General features: G+C 44.7%; 2 protein-coding genes across 2 annotated transcripts in view; one reads left to right on the top strand and one right to left on the bottom strand.

Moving 5' to 3' along the window:
- Positions 1–23,822, bottom strand: part of LOC133483198 (potassium voltage-gated channel subfamily A member 3-like) — a 26,918-nt gene continuing 3,096 nt past the window's right edge. Inside the window, exon 2 of the mRNA XM_061784026.1 lies at positions 1–3,418. Within this exon, the coding sequence (XP_061640010.1) occupies positions 69–1,655 (1,587 nt within the window). The 5' untranslated portion in view covers positions 1,656–3,418 and the 3' untranslated portion in view covers positions 1–68. The remainder of the gene's footprint in view (positions 3,419–23,822) is intronic.
- The window catches only part of ngfb (nerve growth factor b (beta polypeptide)), a 21,439-nt gene continuing 14,034 nt past the window's right edge, over positions 16,418–23,822 (top strand). The window contains exon 1 of the mRNA XM_061784032.1: positions 16,418–16,967. The gene's annotated coding sequence lies outside the window, so the exon portion shown is untranslated. The remainder of the gene's footprint in view (positions 16,968–23,822) is intronic.

Consider the following 23,822-nt stretch of genomic DNA (forward strand, 5'->3'; position numbering starts at 1 on the left):
TCCCCCCCCCCCCCCAAAAAAAAAAAAAAAAAATAATAATGTGGCTACTTTGGTCCCAGTGTTGCACTTCAGACGTCCGTGAAGATCTCGGTGATATTCACGCAGTTGCGGCTGTTGGGACGAGGCCGCTCGTCGCACGACCCCCCGCCGGGCAGGGGGTCGCAGCTGGCGGCTAGCGGGGCGTCGCCCGGCGGCCGCTCGTCGGCGTCCGTCTCGCGGTGGTAGAAGTAGTTGAAGTTGGACACGATGACGGGCACCGGCAGCGCGATGGTCAGCACGCCGGCGATGGCGCACAGCGAGCCCACGATCTTGCCCCCGACGGTCACCGGGTGCATGTCCCCGTAGCCCACCGTCGTCATGGTGACCACCGCCCACCAGAAGGCGTCCGGGATGCTGGCGAAGCTCGACGCGGGGTCGTCGGCTTCGGCGAAGTACACCGCGCTGGAGAAGAGGATGACCCCGATGAAGAGGAAGAAAATGAGCAAGCCCAGCTCTCGCATGCTGGCCTTGAGGGTCCGGCCCAGGATCTGGAGCCCCTTGGAGTGGCGCGACAGCTTGAAGATGCGGAAGACCCTCACCAGGCGGATGACCCGCAGGATGGCGAGGGACGTGGCCTGCTGGCCGCCCCCGCCGCTCTCCGTCTCGGCCAGCTCGGTGCCCAGCGTGATGAAGTACGGGACGATGGCCACCACGTCGATGACGTTCATGATGTTCCTGGAGAAGGAGGTCTTGCTGGGGCACGCGAAGAGGCGCACCAGGAGCTCGAAGGAGAACCAGACGATGCACAGGGTCTCGACGACGAAGAAGGGGTCCGCGAAGGGGCTCGCCGCGGACGAGGGGCCGCCGGCGGTGGCGTTGGAATCGGGGGCGAGCTGCGCGCACCGCGGGTCGCGCTCGTCCCGGAACTCCGGCAGCGTCTCCGTGCAGAAGATGGCGATGGAGATGAGGATGACGAGCACGGACACGATGGCGATGCCCCGCGCCGGACCCGAGCTCTCCGGGTACTCGAAGAGCAGCCAGATTTGCTTCTGGAAGTGGTTCTTGGGCACCACGCGCTCCTCCTCCCCGATGAAGCCTTCGTCCTCTCGGAATTTCTCCACGGCGTCCTCGCCGAGTTGATAGAAGCGAATTTCCTCGGAGAAGATGTCCACGGGCACGTCGACGGGTCTTCGGATGCGCCCGCCGGACTGGTAGTAGTGGAGGATGCCGTCGAAGCTGGGTCGGTTCCGGTCGAAGAAGTACTCGTTGCGCAGGGGGTCGAAGTAGCGCATCCTCTTGCGCGGGTCGCCCAGCAGCGTCTCGGGGAACTGGTTGAAAGTTTGCAGCTGGGTCTCGAAGCGCAAACCCGAGATGTTGACGACGACGCGCGGGTTCTGGTTCCGGTTCTCCGCCGTCATGTCCATACGGGTGACCCGCGCTCGGCTCGCTCCAGCATCCACGATCCGGGATCCCACCGTCCCAGCGCAAACGCGTCCACACCCGCCAACCGCGCGCGCATATGTCTCATTCTCGCTCACACACACACGCACACACACACACACACACGCGCGCGCGCACGCACACGCACGCGCACAGCCACGCGCGCGCGACACGCTCAAAGGCACGCGAAGGGCCAAATCATTAGGTACACGCGAGATTGGACGCCATAGTCTCATGGAAATAAATTAGACCGTGGTCCAAAATATTACCACGCTACAAAACCACAATAACAAGAATATGATACATATTCATTGCATATCATTACAAAAAAAAAAAGGGAAGTCATTCAAGAAAAGCCAACTTGACGACATTGTTGTCATGATAACGTTCATGCATTATTTATTCAATTTGGAATGTCGAACTATTATTGGCCTTAGCATACTAACATATACAGTGGATATAGAACATTTTTTAAATAATTTAGAGAGGGTTTGGGATGATCCGATGAAGCAAAGTTTGAACTTTTTGGCCATGATTACAAAAGGGTACGTAATGTTTGGCGCAAACACGACATTGCTAAGAAGACGAAAAAGAAGACGAAAGAAAGAACAGAAAAGAAAAAGAAAATATTTCCCCTCTCAATTTTTTTTTCAAGTCACATTTATGGCGAAAAAAAGTTTTGAAATGATCTGTTACAAAAAAAAAAAGAGTTTACAAGGACAACTGTGAATATTTGTAGCATTCATGCACAGAGCGCTGCAGTAAGCAAGGATGTCAAACTAATTTTATGCGAGGGCAACACTGGAGTTCTGGTTTCCGTTCGAGGGCCGCAAAGACTGCAAAACCTCATCCTCTACCGCAACTCGACTGGATTATTGTAACGCACTTCACTTTGGAGTCAGCCAGCCCTACCGCAAACGTCTCCATTTGGCTCAAAATGCTGCCGCTCACCTCTTAACTGGAACACGTAAGAGGGAGCACATAACTCCGATTCTGCACTGGTTGCCTGTGAGAGTTCATTTTCAGATTCTTTTGATTTTGTTATTTTCATCTTTAAATGATCTCACGCCACCTTACCTCTCTGAGCTTCTCCGCCCAAATGCTCAGTGCCTCAAGTCAGCTGACCAGCTGCCTCTGGAGGTATCGAAGTCCCAGCCGAAGCTCAGAGTGGCGAGAGCTTTTTATTTTCGTTGCTGGTCCCACGCTTCGGAATGGCGTCGCTCTGCGCGTGAGGCAAGCCCTCACACTGTGCATCTTAAAACACACTTTTATTCTTTGGCTTTGTCTCTGCACCTGTTTTAGTGTTTTGTTTTGATCGTTTTTAACTTACTTTTTGCGTGTGTTTTTTTACGCTTTATATTTGTTTCGTATCGTATGTTTGATTTGTATTTGTTACTAGTACTTTGTTTCAGCTGTCGTTATAAATAAAGTTGAATTTAGATATGAGTAATGAGAGATCATGGAAAATAGCAGTAAGCAACTATTTTTTTATACACCGTGTACCCCCGCTATTTGGGGGGGGGTTGCACCACGAATAGCAGAAATCCACGGATAATTGAAAATGAATTATTATTATTATATATTTTAACCTAATAAATTCTTGAATAAGCAGGGATAAAACCCGGCAAATAGGTGAATCCACTGTACAACTAGGGTCCAAATTAAGTTAATAAGGAATTTGGATGGATTTCAGTACAGATTTAAAGCCAAAATGAAAACATCAAATTCATTTAGCAAGAAACAATGAAATAGATAGACACTATTTGATTTAGTGGGCTCTAAAAAAAAACATTTAAAAATAAAATAAATAAATAAAGGATATTATTGTGGTGTGCGGGTGTGGCTAATGTTGTGTCTCGTGAGTACCCTGACAGAAATTGGACTGCTCGCGGCTGTCAGGGTGGCCTAAAGCAGATGGATGAAACCTTGGCTTCCCGCTTATAATTATGGCGACTCGGCTGAGGTGGTGTCGTTGCTATCCGAGGTGCTGAACAGCAGCCTGACCTCACACACACACACACACACACAGACACACACATAAAGAAACAAAACACAAGGGTTGAGATCAGTTACTATGCATAAACAACAACCCCCCTCCCCCGCTTCCTCACACACACACACACACACTCACATACACAAACAGCTCATCAGCATTTTCTATTTTTCCCACCCAAGCGTGTGCTAACAAAATCGGCATGAAAAAGCATCCCGCGTGTGCGCCTTTGTCAGTGTGCTGTTGTTTCGTGTTCGATCAAAGGCGGCTGCAGTTGTCTGGGGCGAGCAACACGTGTGCGAGGTGAGAGTGGGGGTTTTGGGTTATGAATCAATCCAAATGGGATTCAGCGGTGTCTCTTGTGCACGGCTCATTTTCATTTCCACATGTTAAAAAAATTGGAACGAGGGAGGGGAGAAAAAAAAAGAAAGTAGAAGCTGAGCATGTCTAAATATGGTAACGCACTCAACATGTCGAAAATCCTCTTAAAGGGATGCCACTGATCTACGAAAAACCTAGTGACCTCTTTTGCAATGACCGAAAAAAATAAAATAAATCATAGGGCAGTGGAGGGTATGCTTGGAGCCGCATTTCTCCATACAAACTACAAATACAGTTCCTATGATAAGTCTACACACCCCTGCTAAATGCCAGTTGTTTGCGATACAAAAAAAATAAAAAATTAGACCACCCTTAATGTGACCTACAACCTGTACAACTCTACTGAAAGATGTCTTTTTGTATCCTTTCAAGAAGTAATTATAAATGGCTGGGGGGAAAAAAATGCGGTTGCACAAGTGTGCACACCCGCATAACTGGAATGTGGCCGTGTTAAGAAGGAACCAATCACATTCAAAGTCGTGTTAAACGGGAGTCAGCACAAACCTGCCACCATGTAAAGTGTCTCTGATTAACCCCAGATTTCAGATGATTTAGTAGGCTTTTCAACACTTTATTTTGCTTCCTAGCAGAAGCGTGAACATTTTGCGCTAACACCGAGTGCTTCTTCGAACGGTCCAGAATTCCTTCCAAGTTTGTCGAGATTTTTCAGCTGAAGAAAAGCAGCGGCACGGTAGTTGTGTTCTTCTCCTGGTCACGACAATCTCCCAAACAAATGAGGGAAAATGGGAAGCGCAAGTTAAGAATGTTCAAATGTTACTTAAAACGACACCTGTACGGGAAATAAAGGTGTCACCATGGTGACAAAATGTATTATTTCCATGAGTATTATTTCCAATTGAAAAATTGGAAATTTGACATTAGAACAACTTGAAAGTCAACAAGCGTTGCGGAACGAATTGTGTTGGACTTTGGCAGTTCCTCCTGTGCGGTGCTCATCTTTGTGTACAATTTCCTATGAAGAATTTGATCTAAAAATAACTTGCAACATTTGGCCAAAAGCCTTCGTTCTTTCAAATGTTGATTATTTACCGATTTCGTTGTTGAAGTTATTGCGGCTACAGCATGAAATTTGAGGTTGCAAGCGACATCCTGGGAAAGTTTCGTCTGGAGTTTGTCTCCACGGCAACTGACTGTTGTTGTCCCTCCCCCACCCCCAAAGAGAAAAGTAGTTCGAGTTGAAGACGTTACATAACCTCCGCTTTGGCTTGTGCAGGAGTAAATCGACTTAAGAGACTTTGTGTGATGTGCTCCCACTGAGAAATGAATGATGTTACATATTGGGATTAAGTGGAAGAGGCTTCCACGATATATGTGTGTGTGTGTGTGTGTGTGTGTGTGTTTTGAAAGTAAGGCTACTTATCACTACGTCCAGATAAAAGGCTTCGAGGACGCTGGAAGAGATGCTCCCCTTTCAACAGAACCCTATCTGGCCACTCGGCATCTGTTCCCTTGATGCACTTACTTATTTAGGTCACGCTCTGTTCAAACACGGCAGCTTATTGCGTCTGGAGTCGTGTCGCTGCTCAGGGTTCCGACTCGCTTTTTCATTTGGGCGGAAAAAGAAAAAACAAAACAAAACAAGGATTGGACATTTCGACGCCAGGGTAGTGCTGCCGCTCCGATGAGATGGAATGCACCAGGGGCCAGAGAGCGAGAGGAGTCCCATCCAGCCTCTTTTAGGCCAGCGCTGTAAATTCCCACGCTCTCCACCGTCAGCTGGTTATTTAATGTCGGCCGCGTGACTTCCACTGATCCTTCAAGCGTCTCCTCGCTTGATATATGCATATTGGAACACGCTCGTTAGCCTTCGTTGGTTTCAACATGAGGTACACCCGCACGATGGAATCAGAAAAAGACCACTTTTTTATGACTTAACGTCTTTAACTGAATGAGAATTGATATTGCATATAACGGTTACATGCAGAGGCGTATTTAGTCATTTGGGGGCCCAAGGCAAACCCACTTACGGGGCCGTACGCACCCATGTGCTGCCGAGATATTAAATATTTAGGTTAATCATCAACTTTAAAGTGTGAATTGGAGAAAATGATCCTATTTCCTGAGCTGTAAAGTCCTTCAAATCCTTCTTGAGGATTACTATCGAACAAGTTGAATCGTTTGAACACTTTCACTGTAATTGCTAAGAACACTAATCAACATTTAATATAGTGTGGCATTTTAAAACGCTTTCATGCTGACATCATTGTGATGAAAAGCGTCACGAGTGTCACTGTCCACTTCCTCTCAACTGAATTCTCCTCGGCTGACACTGCCAGCAGTGCTACTGCTACCGGAGAGAGCGTCTGGCTCTCGCGGTTGTTGGTGACGCGCTATTCGTTAGCACCTTGAACTTTTTGTTTCTCTTCTCAGCTTCTCTTCTTCACTGGCATAACTCTGCTTCAACGTCCTCGCAAAGCGCCAACGTGTTTGTTTTTTCGATACTCAACTAAAGTCATTTTCAACAACTGCAGCTGTAACAAAGTGCACAAATGATACAATAATAAATAAATAAAACAGAGACCTTTTATTTACCTACTTCCTGAATGAAGTCAGAAGATGGATTAGTCCATTGCATGAGAAGGTAGGAGGGAGAACTCCAAATTAAAACAATAATAAATGCTTTCAATCCAATAAAATGGTATTAATCAGTTTTTAATGAGACATTTGGGGGCCTCCTGGAAAATTTGGGTCTCCAATTATTGCTTGTGGTTGCCTAGTGATTAGTTTGCTTTTGGGTACCACCCACACAAAGATGCACTCACTCTTTGCCTGCTCATTACCCATGCATTTCTTTTTTTTTCCCGGCACAAGTAACCCTAAAAAATAGCAAATGTTACACCACGTTCTTTAATTTAACTCATTAGACTTGTATCTATGTCAATAAATGCCGAAAACAAAACGAAATATATGCCAGCCAACGAGGGAGTCATTTTTAGGAGGCACACCCTGGATTTTGATTTGTATTGAAAATTGTCTTGATTCGTACAAAGGTTGGGAAGTGTGACTGCCTCAGGTCAACTCTGCATACAAACACAGTGCAGCTCAGCCTCTGGTTAGCGGACGTCATGCGTAGCGATACGCTTTTGGCAATACAGCGGGACCTCGCTATACGACGGAAAATACAATTTGCTTGCGATGTTAAATATAAATATGCGCGTACCAGACTTAAGTGTCTTGCAGATAGTCCGTGTCGTCGACGGAAAGTAATAACTCCCGGCCTGCTCTTTGAGTGACGAGGCGCAAGGATTTATTCGCCACGCCGGGTGCGGCTTGTGGCAGCCCGGCCGGTCAATAAGAACGAGAGCGAGCGAGAGTGGGATCGATCGGGCGCTCATACATCGGCCGCCCGCCAGATCGCAATCATTACGCGCACACGCGACCGGCCGCCGCGAGGCAAGGTGAAGGCCAAGGTCGTAAATAGCGCGGGCCGCACTCGACGTGATGAGAAGCGGCCGGTAGCCGAGGTTACCGTTGATTTATCTGGAAGCCGACGGGCTGCTAAAGTGGCGAGACCTGCTTCCAGAATAAACGCCTGTCTGAACACAAGATGCTTGTTGTGGTCAAAGTGGGATTAAAATTATTTTGATTTGGGGACCATGAACAGCCAATCACCTTCTTTCTGAGACTGTTATATACATTTTTATTTTTGGGGAGGAATGTTGGCTATTGATTGATTGACAAATGTTGGAAATCAACGCATGTTCTCGCTCATCTTTGGATTTTCCAGCGCAATTGATTTTTGAATCATGTCTTTTACAAGAGTGATTGCCAACCACTGAATGCGCCGCGGGAAATCATCCAGTTGAACTTAATTGGTGTGAAAATGATGGTACAATTAAACTACGTATCTGACAGTGGCATTAAAATGTTGTTAAACTCAACAGGCCCAGATTTAACAAAGTCAGTAAATTAGTGAATACATTGAGACAGGATTGTCATTATTTCAGCATATGTACTTTTTGTGAAATTTTTGTTTGGTGGTGTTCCGTGATATTTTTCAAATGTAAAATATGTAGTCAACGTTGGGAAACACTGTGTTACAAGATGGCCATTTTCCTTCTTAATGCTCTTTCAAAAAAACTTTTTTAAAAATTAAATCCCTTAGAAACTTTAGGGGTTTCCGTCCAAGTATGAACACTATTGATTTTGGATCATACCAAGCCTAGATGCTAGATGCTAGGCGATGAAAAAGAAAAAAAAAAAATTAGACAGGTGGTGCTATTCCAAATGACATTCCGACAGTGAAACGTGAAAGCCAAGGAGAGCAGGTGGGTCAGGGAAAAGGAAAAGTGCGTGAGAAAATAGTCGAAGAGTTTAAGGACAATGTTCCTCAATGTACAATTGCAAGGAATTTAGGGATTTCATCATCTACGGTCCATAATATCATCAAAAGGTTCAGAGAATCTGGAGAAATCGCTGCACGTAAGCGGCAAGGCCGAAAATCCACATTGAATCCCCGCGACCTTCGATCCCTCAGCCGGCACTGCATCAAAAACCGACATCAATGTGTAAAGGATATCACCACATGGGCTCAGGAACACTTCACAAAACCAATGTCAGTCAATACAATTCGGCGTTACATCCGTAAGTGCAACTTGAAACTTGACTATGCAAAGCAAAAGCCATTCATCAACAACACCCAGAAACGCCGCCGGCTTCTCTGGGGCCGAGCTCATCTAAGATGGACTGATGCAATGTGGAAAAGTGTTCTGTGGTCCGACGAGTCCACATTTCAAATTGTTAAGGAAATTGTGGACGTCGTGTCCTCCGGGCCAAAGAGGAAAAGAACCATCCGGACTGCTATGGACGCAAAGTTCAAAAGCCAGCCTCTGTGATGGTATGGGGCTAAAAACAATAAAGTTGATCTGTTTGAACATTAAATATCTTGTCTTTCTAGTGTCCATCCATCCATCCATTCATTTTCTGAGCCGCTTCTCCTCACTAGGGTCGCGGGCGTGCTGGAGCCTATCCCGGCTATCATTGGGCAGGAGGTGGGGTACACCCTGAACTGGTTGCCAGCCAATCGCAGGGCACATACAAACAAACAACCATTCGCACACACATTCACACCTACGGGCAATTTAGAGTCTTCAATCAACCTACCATGCATGTTTTTGGGATGTGGGAGGAAACCGGAGTGCCCGGAGAAAACCCACGCAAGCACGGGGAGAACATGCAAACTCCACACAGGCGGGGCCGGGAATCGAACCTCGGTCCTCAGAACTGTGAGGCAGACACGCTAACCAGTCTCCCACCGTGCCACCTCTTTGTAGTGTATTCCATTAAATATAGGTTGAACATGATTTGCAAGTCATTCTGTTTTTATTTATGTTTAACACAACGTCCCAACTTCATCGGAATTGGGGTTGTAATACTCATACACGAGAAAAGACTGTTTTGCTCCTTGCTGTCTTTTTTCTTTCTCTGCAGCTAATTAATCCTGCTCCCGAGTGTGAGAAACGACTTGGAAGCGTGTGAAGCAGACACTTTTCAAAAGGGGCAGATGGTCTGACGAAAGTAACCCCTGAAAGGGTGCCAAATTGCAGCACGGCGAGGCGGCGGCACAGGAACGTGGCCCACCAAGGGATCGTGGAGCCGCGGCTCACTTAAGAACTGTTGGTTCAATATTAAACAGCGCGCATATGCTCGGTCAAGCTTGGTCTTTTTTTGCAAGCTTGTGCACTTTTGAGGAGAAAATACTGACAACTACTGAGAGAGGTTACAAGGCAGATCGGCGTTTAGCAGGAAATGACGTGTTCCAGTGCAAATTGGCCCGCTGGCAATGCAACCTTTAGCGGTAAATTCATGAGGGGAAGTGCACAAATGTGTCGTAATGTCTGGGCACCTGCGCAATCTAATGACATCCAATACAAGAGCTGTCTTAAAGGGCCATATAATGGAAAATTGGCTTTTTAATTGCTTTTATACAAATAGTTGCGTCCCTGGCGTGCCTGGCCACCCAACGTGTGTGAAAATCAATGTCAAGTAAATCTTATACCATCTACATATCTTTGAAAATCTGTGAGCGAGCTGTTCTGAAATGTTACGTCATACGTTGGCAATTGTACATAATAGCGCCGCCACGCCGAGATTCTCCACCCATGACTTGGCAGCTACACGCCTTGAATTAGCCAGTTCTGGCTTTGCGTGCGCGACATTCGTTCGCGGTCTGGAAGCAGAGCGGTGAACGTCCCGTGCTCTTAAAAGGAGTCTCAGTCAGGAGTCCGCGAACACCGCAAAAAGTGGCTAGATTTGTAGCCTGTTGCTTTTGAGAAAAATAGAAGGGTGAGAAAAAGTTGCAAAGTTGGCAACACTGAGGACAATTCACGTTTCTTTCCGTGAAACCTAAAACCAGCTATTGGCTGAAAAACTCACCTACATGTGGTTTGTGTACTCCATCTAAAACGCCCTAGGTTGCCATAAGGTGTCGCCAAAGCACTGCCTCAATGGAAAAGTAGCACTGTAATTGGTGTCAAGGAAGTATGTTGAAGTAATGCATCTCAACTAAGAGACCAAGCTTTGTATGCAGTGGAGGAGCTAAGTTTAGCCTGGGTTGTTAGTGGAAGTTAGGGAGAGTCTTTGCCGCATGTGCTTGTACACTTCTGGTGCATTTTTTTAAAATCAAATCATGTATTTGGTTCTTAAGGGTCATTTTGTAAGATGAATTTGAAATGAATTTTAACAGTCAATATAGGCAATTCTAAACATTTCTTGGGGGGGAGGCAAAAAATAAAATAAATAAATAAAATCACTTGGTTTTTTTTTGCTATTCGAAGCAGGGCTCAGTCCCAGTGCCAATTCAAATTGGCAGCAAACAGATGGCGGGAATCTCTTTTTTTGCGTCACGCTAGCGGTGACCACGGTAACGGCGCTAATAGCGCGGGACGGCGTGACCTCGACTGATGCCGCGTAAGCCAACGTCCTGCATTTCCATCCGGGCTGTGAAATTAACTGTTTGAGAACACATTTCACAGTCGCCTGAGCCCACCGAGCGCGGCAGCTGCACCCTCCTCTCCACACACACACACACACACACACACACACACACACACGAATACACACACAAACAGGGGCAACATATGCAAAACAGGAACATATCCTACTTTTTAGACTTTCATTTGGTGCCAAAAGAAACGAAAATCCAGGCGGAGTGTTCACCCACTTGCTTTCATGTAGACACAAACAGTTTCACACACACAACAACAACAACACAGCGGCTAATGATGTGCGTGCGTGTAGGAAGTTGTAAAGTAACGTCTTGCTAGTCAAGGATGTGTTAAACTTCCATTCAAAATCCGTGGCCACGAGGTTATTGAAAGCTACACCTGCTACACTGTATCCATGAGCGTGCCCCCCCCACCCCTCCCCTCGCATCCGTCAGCATTCAAATATTTAGCGAGGTGGAGGCGTGGGCCGGCGATCCAGGTCAGTGGAGATGATGACAGAGCGGGAAGCGCCGTTGTGGGAAAAGACCCCGGTGACCACGAACAGGCGGGCGGGCGCGTGTTGATGCAGAGATTTAATTGGCATCATGAGGATTTCCGCTCGTAACGATGGCGAGAGCAAAAGAGGAAGAGTTTATCCGGATGCGGGATTTCCCTAAAGGCGCACAAAACCAAGACGCGTCGCGTTTAGGAAGTTTGAGCGCTTTTGTCTTTTGCCGATTAAATCCAAAGCCGCGTTCACACGTACCAATTTGTATCATCTGAACCCATTTCTAAAATGTGAGAGACGCACATATGATGATGCAAGAAAAAAGAGGGAAAACAATTCTTTTTCTTAGCAGCACTTCGAAACGCTCACCACTTAACTGGAACCCGAAAAAGGGAGCACATAACTCCTATTCTGGCCTCCCTGTACTGGCTGTCTGTGGACCTTAGACTTCACTTTAAGTTTGCGCCAGCGATCCAGGTATCTGTCTGCCTCTGCATGGTGCTGGAATGCTGGAATATACAAAGACAAAGCGATGGCAGAAGCTAGGCTAAATGTTAGCTTATGTGGTTACTACACTGCAATTGGAAACTCTTCTTGTCATGTTTTATTATGGTGAGGGACCACCAGTTGTGTCCGACAGCAGTACGAGCTTCCGGTGGCTTCCTGATTGGCCAACGTTCAGTTTCATGTCACAGTTATGTAGCTTGTGGCTCGTCCCAACTCGATGTTGAGCACAAGGATTTACAATCGTAAATACTGGACGGGTTTAACATTTACGATTGTCGACCACAACGATCGGTGAGAAAAAAAACAAAAAAACACTACGTGATAATCATTCAGGCCTGAATTGCATCTAAATATAACCGCTACTACTATGCCGCGATACCTTATGGATGAGCATGCATAAAGCCTTCACGCTGCGGCGACTATCTGCCGAACAATCGCTCGCTGCGCACATCACGGCTTCCCGCTGCGTCTCGGACCAGAATACGTTCCAGCCTGAGAGTGTCACAAAGATAAAGTCACTTTTCGCCTCGAGGGTCTGCGGTTTTATCCGGCGTGCGGCGCATTTGATTTGACGCACCTCCTCAGCAAGCTACGACGGCTCATAAAGAAAGCCTCATTAGGCGACGACATTGAGCTTTCCGACAGCCGACTGTTGTTGTTGTTGTTTTTTTTTTTTTGTGTGGGCCTGGCACGCCTGCTCAATCCCTGCGAGGATTTATTTGCTCCGACGTCTAATGAGCTCTTGGACCACCGTACTTGCCCCATCGCACGTCCTCTGAGACGCCAAAGGCATCAAAACAGGATGTGTTGCGGTGAACCGTGAAGACGGAAGCCATTTATTGTTCTCATATGCAGAAGAACAATGTTGAAAAATGCTTTACCTAATTACAACAAACATGAATTTGCCAATTATTTTGTTGCTTGATGACAATCAATAAATTGGCTTAGTTACTCCTCATACAGAAATGAGATTTACTAAAAGAGGCCATGTCAATCACTGCAGGAAGAGGAGTTACAGCATGTTTCCACAAGAGGGCAGCAGATAGATTTAGCTGCCCTCCTTCCTGCCTGACTTTTGTCTTTTCCTTTCTTTTTTTTTTTAACCATCTTGTTTTAATTGCAAGCACACGGAGTGGCAGCACTGCTGGAACCAAACGCGTACGGCACGCTTAAATGGAAATGACAGCAAGAGAGTTGAGGGATGATTTTTTTTTTTTTTCTTGAGCTTTTTTAGATTACACGTGTTTGAAGCGAGGCATGCTCAAGAAACCAGCTCAAGTCTCAGAGGGCAAGGGCACATGAAATAGTTGGGAATGCGGGTCACACTCAATGCACAAGGGACAACTACAGTCCTTTGTTATGTTCGAACATATGGCCCGCAATAGGCTGTTAAAGTCCATCTTACCATATAAACTTTATATATAAGAATTTCCTTTTTTTTTTTTTTTTCAAATATTCAAATGACATTGAACGTTCAAAAACATTCAAATAAAGTAACGCATCGGCCCAAGCGTTGGTCAAAAACATGGTTTTATTGCCTAAAAGTATATTCGTTATTGTTGTGAATGTTAACACTGCACTTAAATATGGGGAAATGAAAGCTATGTTGCAGATAAAAGTTAAATACAAATTAAATAGGAAATTTAAAGATGTTGATGTTACGCTTTGAACAAGCCCAATTTTGTTGCGTCATAGCAGAGGGCATAAAAATGAAAAGAAAAGCTGCTGCTAAGTCAGAATTTCATTTTGCACTCCATTCGGCTTTGTGTGCGTGTGTGTGTAGCCTTTTAGAATTGTATCAGTCGAGGTAAGACCAAGAGGAAAATGGCAATTACGACAACAAGTAAAAAGTGGAACGCAAAGGTAAGGTTTTGCGACATGCTTTGTTGAGGTGTAATTATTTTTTATGCTAATTTTGTTTGTTGCATTAGTTTTCCAGTGCTTTCACTGGCAACCATTGGGCATTTAATAATGAATTGATGGTCAAAGAGCCTCTTGGAATGGACTGCGAGTCTACTTCAGATCTAATCTTTTTTTTTTTTTTTAACCTTATTGGGACATGCAGTATTGAGTAAAATTGATCTGAATTTTGCCGAATTGTGCGTTCACGATTTCGCACTGGTCCGCTACATGCGCCACATGCACGGATCCGCACGTTAATTGATCGTGTAATTCGGGGGCTTTGACAGTCTTTTGGGGGGCTTTCGTGCGCATTGCGCTTCGCGTACTCGGCTGTGGCGCCGCAGTAGAGGGGTCCGGCCGAGCAGTCGGTCATTTGCATGAAAAAGGACCAACCCCTCCAAAACATGCTGCGTTCAGCGACGCTAAAGTGCGCTGTAATTGTTGTTCCTTGGGGGGGGGGGGGGGGGGGATTTTTGGATAAAAGCACATCATGTGGGAACTGACTTAAATTGTGAACATGAAAGGTCATTTTAAAAAGGGCAACGTTCAAGCATTTTCAACCGTTTCAAGAGGATCCCCGTGGAGAAGGACAGCGCTCTCCACCTTGAGGGAGGAAGGGAATTCTCTCCGACCATTTGGACATCTGCCAGCAGCGCAATCACCCACTCACTCTCGCACACACTGTAGAAGCACTGAGGAGCGTCCAACATGAAAGTGTGCCTTTTTAGAGTCTTGTTACGCTACGAGAAATTCGATCCAATGCACAAATGATGTCCTAAACAACACAGTCATTGTCCTGATGCAATGAGGGGCCATCTTGCCGGGGGCTTGATCTGGCCTGGGGAGGGAGGGGGGCACTAGTTCAAAGGTCACACACTTCGGATGGAGTCTGAGCACAGGCCCATCAGATCTCTCGATCTCAATTCTGAGAACTATGAAAGCGACATGCAACGAACTGTACGATAATTCATCCGTTCTTCCTTTTCACTTTGGCCGCCACCGATCAGTGTGCGTCTGGAAAGTGAAAAAGTCTCAGTGCTGTTGGATTGTAGCATCAATCACGGAGTGACTTGTGTCCAATCAGATTGCTCGGTGGGAATTGACTGTTGTATAACGTCAAATGTGTCAATAAAGGTTGCGGAACAATGGCGGAGAGGTGTGTTGAAAAGCCCGCGCCCCCTAGCGTTGCGAGCGCTTAATTCAAAGCAGCGGCGGCGGTAATCCTCGCGCCTATCCAGATGCTCCCATTTGGCTCCAGATGTGCGAGGCCGCCGACATCAGTGCGAACACAAGCGGCGCATTTTATTTCTCCGCTGCCGTCGTCTCACTTATGAGGAATAAATCATCGACTTCCCGGTGACCTTGGAGTAACCTTGGAGTGAGGTTCAGACGGGGGGGGGAGGAAAGGACACACAGCGTGGAACTTGATCCCATAAACGCTGTTGATAATTTAGGAAACTTATCAAAGGACAATTTTCACATTTTTCCAACGTTAAAGGGCAAATGTTTGGCGCTGGGACAAGAAGAACGCCGAAGATCTGCTGCGGGTTCGTTCGCCAGCGCTGCCATATTTCCAATTTCGACGCTTGCAATGCAAAACTTGGTCTGCAGGTTGAATGGCGCGGGCGAGGTGATCGGGTTTGAGACATCTGCTCACGATCAGCTCTACAGAGTCATTCTTTTGGGAATTACTGTACTTTTACTCACTTTACACACAACTTTGTAAAAAAAAAAAAAAACAACAAAAAAAGAAAAGGGTGGGAAAGAGGAAAAGTAAGAACCAAGATCAGAGCTTTGAAAACAAATATATGATATCCTCACTGGCTCTTTAAGGCTTACATTTGTTGAGGGGAAGTACTTCTCCGATGTTCAACAGCCAATTCATATGTTTTTGCATATTTGCATACACTTAGTTTTTCTATAGTTGTGTTTATAAATGAATGTTGTCTCATTGATCTCGGTCGCTCATTGTATTCATTGGAGAGACAACGGCTAAGAAAGTAAAGAAAAGGAGCAGCAGGGACTCGGCACAACAGATTCAAGTATGATTTTGAGAAAAAAAACTCAACGATTCACTTAAAGGATTAGGAAACCATTTTGGGGTTTATCAATTATTGAGATTGACCAGATATGGATGTTGACATTCTCCCGATGTAATGAAATGAATGTCGACTTTGGGGTTTTTCACGTTCATTTTCTTGAATGTTGAATCTTTGGAGGACTGCACTTTTAAGACATGTTTCCAATAAGCTAACATATTCATCTTTACTTACTCAAGTTTCAGTCAAACGAGATCAATGTCAAGGTCGGAAGTCAGATCGTAAACTATCGTAAAATATTTATTTCTTTTTTTAGTACAATTCAATGAATACAGTATACAGGACACAATCTCTCTGATGTTGCGGGTGGCTAATAACATTCAACATTATGCTCCAACGTCCAAGATTCCTTGAAATAAATCAATCAATCAATTAAAGTGAAACAGATCGCCGTGTTGCTTCTCAGTGTTTTTTTGTTTTTTTTTAATTTAATTCTGCTTTAGCACAACAGCGGGCCTCTTCTGCGCTTATTTACTCTCGCCGGCGTGCAAAATGCACCCAAGGCTCCAATAGACCTTTACAGAGCAATTAAGGAGTTCAGTCGTTTAATAATGCGGCTGGGACGGAAACGCTCCGCATGAGTCTCAAAGGTTTTCAAAGTATCCTTGCAATAGTCTTGAGTCGTCCCAAAGCGCGAGACGAGAGGAGCGGGCCTACAGAGAGGACCGGGCAGGCACTAGGACCGCACGACATACTCAACGGAGGCGCACAGTGAGTTGCTGGACTTGCTCACGATCAGAACAAGTTTCCAACAAGTGCAGAGCTGAGAGAGCAAGAGCCTGGGACAAATGCAAGAGAATGTGCTCGTCTCCTCTCGGGCATCCCGTGGACGCACACAGGAATATATTCCAATAATCCTCCCGTGGAGCAACAGGTCAACCTTTGCAGAGGTACACCACCATTTGCCTTTCAACTCCTTGGAATTACAGAAAATTGCAATGCAACAAAAGTAGTTGAAACAACTTTTTGCAGGTAAAAGAACACGGGTTTCATTTGCACGCTGTTTATGTTTCCTGCGTCTGTGTTTGGTGATAAACACAAGCTGCGGGGGGATTTTAATGACTACTGTACTACTGAGACACTTTCTGAAGGCCGAGCGCGTCGTAGATCAGCTCCAGCGGGGAACCTCCATCCCCGGCGAGACTGCTGAAGCGTATCCGTGGGGCTCATCAGGTTACACAGCAGCAGAGGTGCATTCCTCTTCTCTGGAGGTACAAAACAACAACAACAAAAATTCCTGCAGAGTTCCTGGGTTTGTATGGTATGTTGGCGTGGAAACGAGGAGGTAGCCGCAGGGCGATTTCCTCAAATTATGCCACAGAGCGCGGCAAATGAATGATTGCATTCTTGTCGTAAGAGCAGGTGATGATACCGGAGAAGATTTGCTCATAGGGTTGATGGTTTTCCTGAAAATCTCCTCTTTGGGCTTTGTTTTTGGACCTCACGACAAATTGTACATTTCATAGCTTGCATGCATCCATCATCTTCCTTTGGGCGTAGTAAAGCATGAACTCCTGCAGATGGTTTTACTGTTTATTGTTCCACAAAGACTTTTTTCCCATGTTTTTTCAGAAGACAAAAGTCGGTTTTACAATAGTGAGAAGTGATGAAAAACAAATCCGGGGCAGGACACATATTGGTCGCCGAAGAAAAACTTCGATGACATTTTGACGAGTAAATGTCAGAGACTAGCAAAACTATCATTTTTCTTCTTTGCTTGTTTGTCTAACAATGGACTGATGCAAGGTGTGGAGAGTGTCAGGAAGACTTTTGACTCGGTGGTGACGCCGCGCTGCCCTCGATTTGTTCTTCTGCAGGGGAAACGATAACGTAGTCGCACAGAGGCATTGGTTGAAGGGTCAAGTGGCCCTCAAGCGACTGGCAGATTTCTAGTTAGACCCTCTGTTGCCTAAGAACTCTTATGAAGCCAGATGCACTGATTTACTAGTCACATAAAGATAGCTGTGTGCATATCAGTTGACTAGTTCAGAAAGGTAAGCGTCTTTGGGGCAGTGTTATTGATTTTCTGTCCATGATTATTCTTCATGCGAAGAAAGTCTGATATTTATGAACTGATAAATGCTTTGGGGGGACAAGAATAATGGCTGATTTTGTTCTTTTGACTTTGAATCCGTTGGAAAACGACCCGGCTGTCATGCGTGGGAGTGCTCTGAAATATCACTGCAGCATAAGCAATTGCTTGTTTCTCTGCATTCACACAATTCTATGAAAGTTTTCATAAATCAATCATCGTTTGAGTTTTTCTGCAAACCAGCAGTTACTCGTCTTTCCAGAATATTTTGGTTCAAACGTTAACAGACAACACAGCAGTCCGGAACTCTGAGAGAAACTCCCTGAGTGACTTGAGTAGCATACTTACCAAACCAAACTAAAAAAGTGGATTGTTTTGGTGCTACTGTGTCAAGCAGTGTGTCAGCACACTCTTGATCTTGTTGAAGTTGGATTCTGGTATTAAAACTCTTTCAACTTCAAGAACCTGTGTTGAGAATTCCCCAGGACAGTCGTTGACAGGCCCCCCCAAAAAACTTCGGCAATCTCGTTCATCACATTTTAATCTCTTCTTTGGTTTCCGTAATGCTCATAACCAAGTCGTGGACAACTGAACGCATCATCGTTTGAGATGATCACTGATCCCCGAGGAGCAATGGATATTGCATTCTTGCCGAGACTGACAGACTAACCGCATTCCAGTGGAAGTCCGACAGTCAAAATCTTCATGCTTGATCCCGAGCGTGTCTACTCGACATCTTCTGGCCCAGACATTGTGGAACATGCCCACAGGTCAACTTGCTCCTTGGGAGGATGCTTATTTGATGTCTTTCCAAACACTTGATGGGCCTTTAGTCAGCGGACATGTAAGGGCCCACTGTTTAGACACTGGGATTATTGCTAATGCATTTAAGCACAATGTTTACTGGCGGCAGAACGAAGTTAAAGAGGTTTGGAGAAAAATCCAAAATTTTAAAAAAGACTTTGAAAGTTGATCCGCAGCTGGTTCAACTGATTTTTCCTGGGTTGGTACTCCAAGGGCTTATAACGTATTTAATTTGTTTTAACTGTGAGACCAGGAACTACTGTAGTTCAGAATCAGAATCATCTTTATTTTGCCAAGTATGTCCAAAAAACACACAAGAAATGTATTTGTCTCCGGTAGTTGGAGCCGCTCTAGTACGACAACAGACAGTCAATTGACAGAGAACACTTTGGAGACATAAAGACATTGAGAAAAACAGTCGCTGAGCAATAAAGGGTTGCTGGTTATCTGGTAATGCCGGTACAATATTTTTTATTTTTTTTGACAACTGTGCAAAAAGATGAAGAGTCCTCTCGCACTTAGAGCAGTTTGAATGACTAATCTCACAATAGTCCGGTGCAATGATCATTGTGCAAAGGGCGCCGAGACTTCTAGGAATGTAAAGTGACTAGTAGCGCGATAATCTGGGACAATGTTGATTGTGCAAATGTTGCAGATACTCCTCAGTCAGTGTGCAAATGGAGCAGATGCTACTCTGGCATGAGTGGCCAGTATTGGTCAACAACAGATATGCAAATAGTGCAGCGTGGCGAGACTACTACAGTGAGTGCACGAGTAATATATAATTGGCCCGACAGAAATGTGACAACAAACTCAGACAAAAAAAATTGGCAGCATGTTGCAATGGAATTGTGGGTTAGCTGTTTAAGAAGTTGATTGCAAGAGGGAAGAAGCTGTTGTTCGAGTTTGCGTACAGCACTGAGCTGCAGAGGAAAAATGTTTGCCTTTATACAGTGGGTACGGGAAGTTTTCAGACCCTCTTAAATTTTTCACTCTTTGTTATATTGCAGCCATTTGCTAAAATCATTTAAGTTCATTTTTGTGTTTGATTATACTGATTGGACTTGATTAGGAGAGCCACACACCCGTCTATGTAAGACCTTACAGCTCACAGTGCATGTCAGAGCAAATGAGAATCATGAGGTCAAAGGAACTGCCTGAAGAGCTCAGAGACAGAATTGTGGCAAGGCACAGATCTGGTCAAGGTTACTAAAAAGCTTTCTGCTGCACTTAAGGTTCCTAAGAGCACAGTGGCCTCCATAATCCTGAAATGGAAGACGTTTGGGACGATCAGAACCCTTCCTAGAGCCTTGGTGAGAGAGGTAAAGAAGAACCCAAACATCACTGTGGCTGAGCTCCAGAGATGCATTCGGGAGATGGGAGAAAGTTCTAGAAAGTCAACCATCACTGCAGCCCTCCACCAGTCAGGGCTTTATGGCAGAGTGGCCCGACGGAAGCCTCTCTTCAGTGCAAGACACATGAAAGCCTGCATGGAGCTTGATAAAGAAAAAGAAAAAAAACACCTGAAGGACTCCAAGATGGTGAGAAATAAGATTCTCTGGTCTGATCAGACCAAGATAGAAATTGTTGGCCTTAATTCAAAGCGGTATGTGTGGAGAAAACCAGGCACTGCTCATCACGTGTCCAATACAGTCCCAACAGTGAAGCATGGTGGTGGCAGCGTCATGTTGTGGGGGTGTTTTTCAGCTGCAGGTACAGGGAGACTGGTTGCAGTCGAAGAAAAGATGAATGCGGCCAAGTACAGGGATATCCTGGACGAAAACCTACTCCAGAGTGCTCAGAACCTCAGACTGGGCCGAAGGTTCACCTTCAAAAAAGACAATGACCCTAAGCACACAGCTAAAACACCGAAGGAGTGGCTTCAGAACAACTCCATGACTGTTTTTGAATGGCCCAGCCAGCGCCCTGACTTAAACCCAATTGAGCATCTCTGGAAATACCTGAAAATTGCTGCCAACCAATGTTGACCGTCCAACCTGACAGAACTGGAAAGGATCTGTAAGGAAGAATGGCAGATGATCCCCAAATCCAGGTGTGAAAAGCTTTTTGCATCATTCACAAAAAGACTCATGGCTGTCAAAAGGGTGCTTCTACTAAATACCGAGTCAAAGGATCTGAATACCTATGGCTGTGTGATATTTCAGTTTTTCTTCTTTAATCAATCCGCAAAATTTTAAACAATTCTGGGTTTTTTTTCTGTCAATATTGAGTGCTGTGTGTACATTAATGTGGAAAAAAATAACTTAAATTATTTTAGCAAATGGCTGCAATATAAAAAAGAGTGAAAAACTTAAGGGGGTCTGAATACTTTCCGTACCCACTGCAGGTGACAAACAAGTACAAGGTACAAACATCATCTGTGTTAACACACCTGGAATTAGTGGAATTATTTCAGTCTTTTAATCTCCTGTTTATAGTTGAAGATTGTGTGGGACCACTCTTTAGAATCCATCCTGACCTACAACGGTTGCCGAAAACCTCGCCTATCCACTTCATGATGACTTTGATGTTTTAACGTCACAAGTGTCTACACGTGGCACATCCTGATAAAAATGCATCACTGCGCAACCAATGACAACGTGTTTTACGAGAGTTACAAGGTTATCCGGCACAATTGCGTCATGCAGCTAGCTAGCCAGCGATGCCTACACCCCAAGACTGTATCTCCCCTTTCGATACTCCGCTGGTGTGGCTGCTTTAGAGTGCCTCGTTGTCAGCAGCGAGTGTGCGCATAATATGCAGAGAAAGAGTGAGGAGAGACGGGGGAAAAAAATGGACAGCCAGCATGTGAACCGAGGCTTTGCGCTGGTGTGGCCGCTTTAGAGCGCCTCGTCGCGCCGGGGAAAAGCCGCACAATGACCTGGTGGGATATATTCCAGCTACTGCAGGCTTTAAGTGGATAAACGCCCACACCGTTTGAGAGGGGAGAGAAAAGCTTATTTTAAACATTTTGAGAGGGTTCTCACTCACCGATAAATCATTGGAATATCCATGGAAGAATAAATACTGTATATACTGTATACAATAAACAATGGTGCCTTGAGATATGAGTGACCCGACTTACGAGCTTTCTGTTTATTGCCACTCAGTTGAAGTTTACTGTCAAACTCAACATAAAACAAAGAGTATTACATGTCGTGCATTTAACCAAACCACATAGTTACCTTGCTAACATCTGTTAGCTTAATGCTAACACATAATGCAAAACGGGCTAACAATAGCATCAGTATCACCGTATTATTACCCTTTTAAGCAACGGATATTTGAACACAAGCGGTGGAGCAACACGTAGATAGATAATATAACAATATTCACAAGCATAGTGTTCGGGTAATTTATCCTCAGCAAAAATAAATAAATAAATAAATAAAATAGCAGCAAAATGTCCATTGAATTGAAGCAAAAAACATGACAAAAATTCTTTACATTGTATTCAATTATTTCATTACTTTAAGGTTTTATGAAGTACAGTATGATCGAGTGCTATTTTTGTTATTAAAGAACACATTACAAACATTTTTGTTATTTTTTGGGGGGGAGGCTGGACGGATTAATGGCATTTCAAAAGCGAAAATATCTGTACATGGAAACAAAAATGTACCTGATTGAGCAAAACCAATGTGATATTTGGATTCAGCGCATCAAAATTGTCCTAAATCAGCGAAAAAGTATTCGACAATAAATTTGTTGTAGACCAGTGTAATGAGATTGTTGTGCTTTCTGGGCCTCACAAGAAAAAAAATTAGCCGCCAGAAAACAAGAGCTTGCGCCAGCCCCTCCCTCGCTGGCAACCAACCCGGTTCAGCCAGCCGTCGTATGTGTTAACGACGGCAATCATCAAAGCCTCCGACGCAGGCATGTCCCGTCGTCTCTCACGGCCTCGGGCGTTCTCACCGCGACGGTGAAAACCGCGTACGCAATGACGATTGAGGAACGCGCACGGCTCCGACTTGAAAACTTGATGCTATGCTCCAGGAATCTTTCGACTTGATTTCACCGCCCTCCCACGTACCGTCCTACTTTTTTGGCTATTAATGAATCAAAATCAAACACAAGTGAAGACTACTTTGAGGAGGCGCTGCAAAGATACAATGAGACCACACACACACACAAACACAAGCACTAAAACCTGTGACTCACTGCTCACAACAACTCAGACATCTAACTTGGTCATTTAAAACTGGATTTCCTAAACTCTTTCAGCTTAAGAGCCAACAAAATAATGAAATTTCCTCATGCCAGAACATCAGCATATACAATGCTGAATAAGTTATTCGAGCACCTGTCATAAAAAAAAAAAAAACAATGAGTGGAGCCCATCCAGCATCATCAAGTGCTTTAATGCGCACTCTTTCGATTTGAGTGAGCCCTCGAGCATATCGTGGTGGACTGATGGCAGTCACGTGAAATGAAACAGTCTGACATCAAAGTGTTTCAGAAAAAAACAAAACATTATTTGGCGATATTTAGAGACCATTCACCACCATGAAGCGCTTTAATGCAGATTCTTTCAATTTGATTGATCTCGATCATACTGTCACAGCTTGATGACAATCGTGAGTCACGTGGGATGAATACAACAGTTTTACAACAAAGAATTTCAGGAAGAAAAAAAAAACATTCCTTTGACGATATTTAGAGACCATTCACCATCATGAAGCGCTTTAATGCAGATTCTTTCAATTTGATTGATCTCGATCATACTGTCACAGCTTGATGACAATCGTGAGTCACGTGGGATGAATACAACAGTTTTACAACAAAGAATTTCAGGAAGAAAAAAAAACATTCCTTTGACGATATTTAGAGACCATTCACCACCATAAAGCGCTTTAATGCAGATTCTTTCAATTTGATTGATCTCGATCATACTGTCACAGCTTGATGACAATCGTGAGTCACGTGGGATGAATACAACAGTTTTACAACAAAGAATTTCAGGAAGAAAAAAAAAACATTCCTTTGACGATATTTAGAGACCATTCACCATCATGAAGCGCTTTAATGCAGATTCTTTCAATTTGATTGATCTCGATCATACTGTCACAGCTTGATGACAATCGTGAGTCACGTGGGATGAATACAACAGTTTTACAACAAAGAATTTCAGGAAGAAAAAAAAACATTCCTTTGACGATATTTAGAGACCATTCATCATCATGAAGAGCATTGATCGATGTGAAACATGCTGATGAACAATAAAAATGTC

This window comes from Phyllopteryx taeniolatus, chromosome 9, assembly GCF_024500385.1.
Source record: "Phyllopteryx taeniolatus isolate TA_2022b chromosome 9, UOR_Ptae_1.2, whole genome shotgun sequence".
Classification (NCBI taxonomy): domain Eukaryota; kingdom Metazoa; phylum Chordata; class Actinopteri; order Syngnathiformes; family Syngnathidae; genus Phyllopteryx; species Phyllopteryx taeniolatus.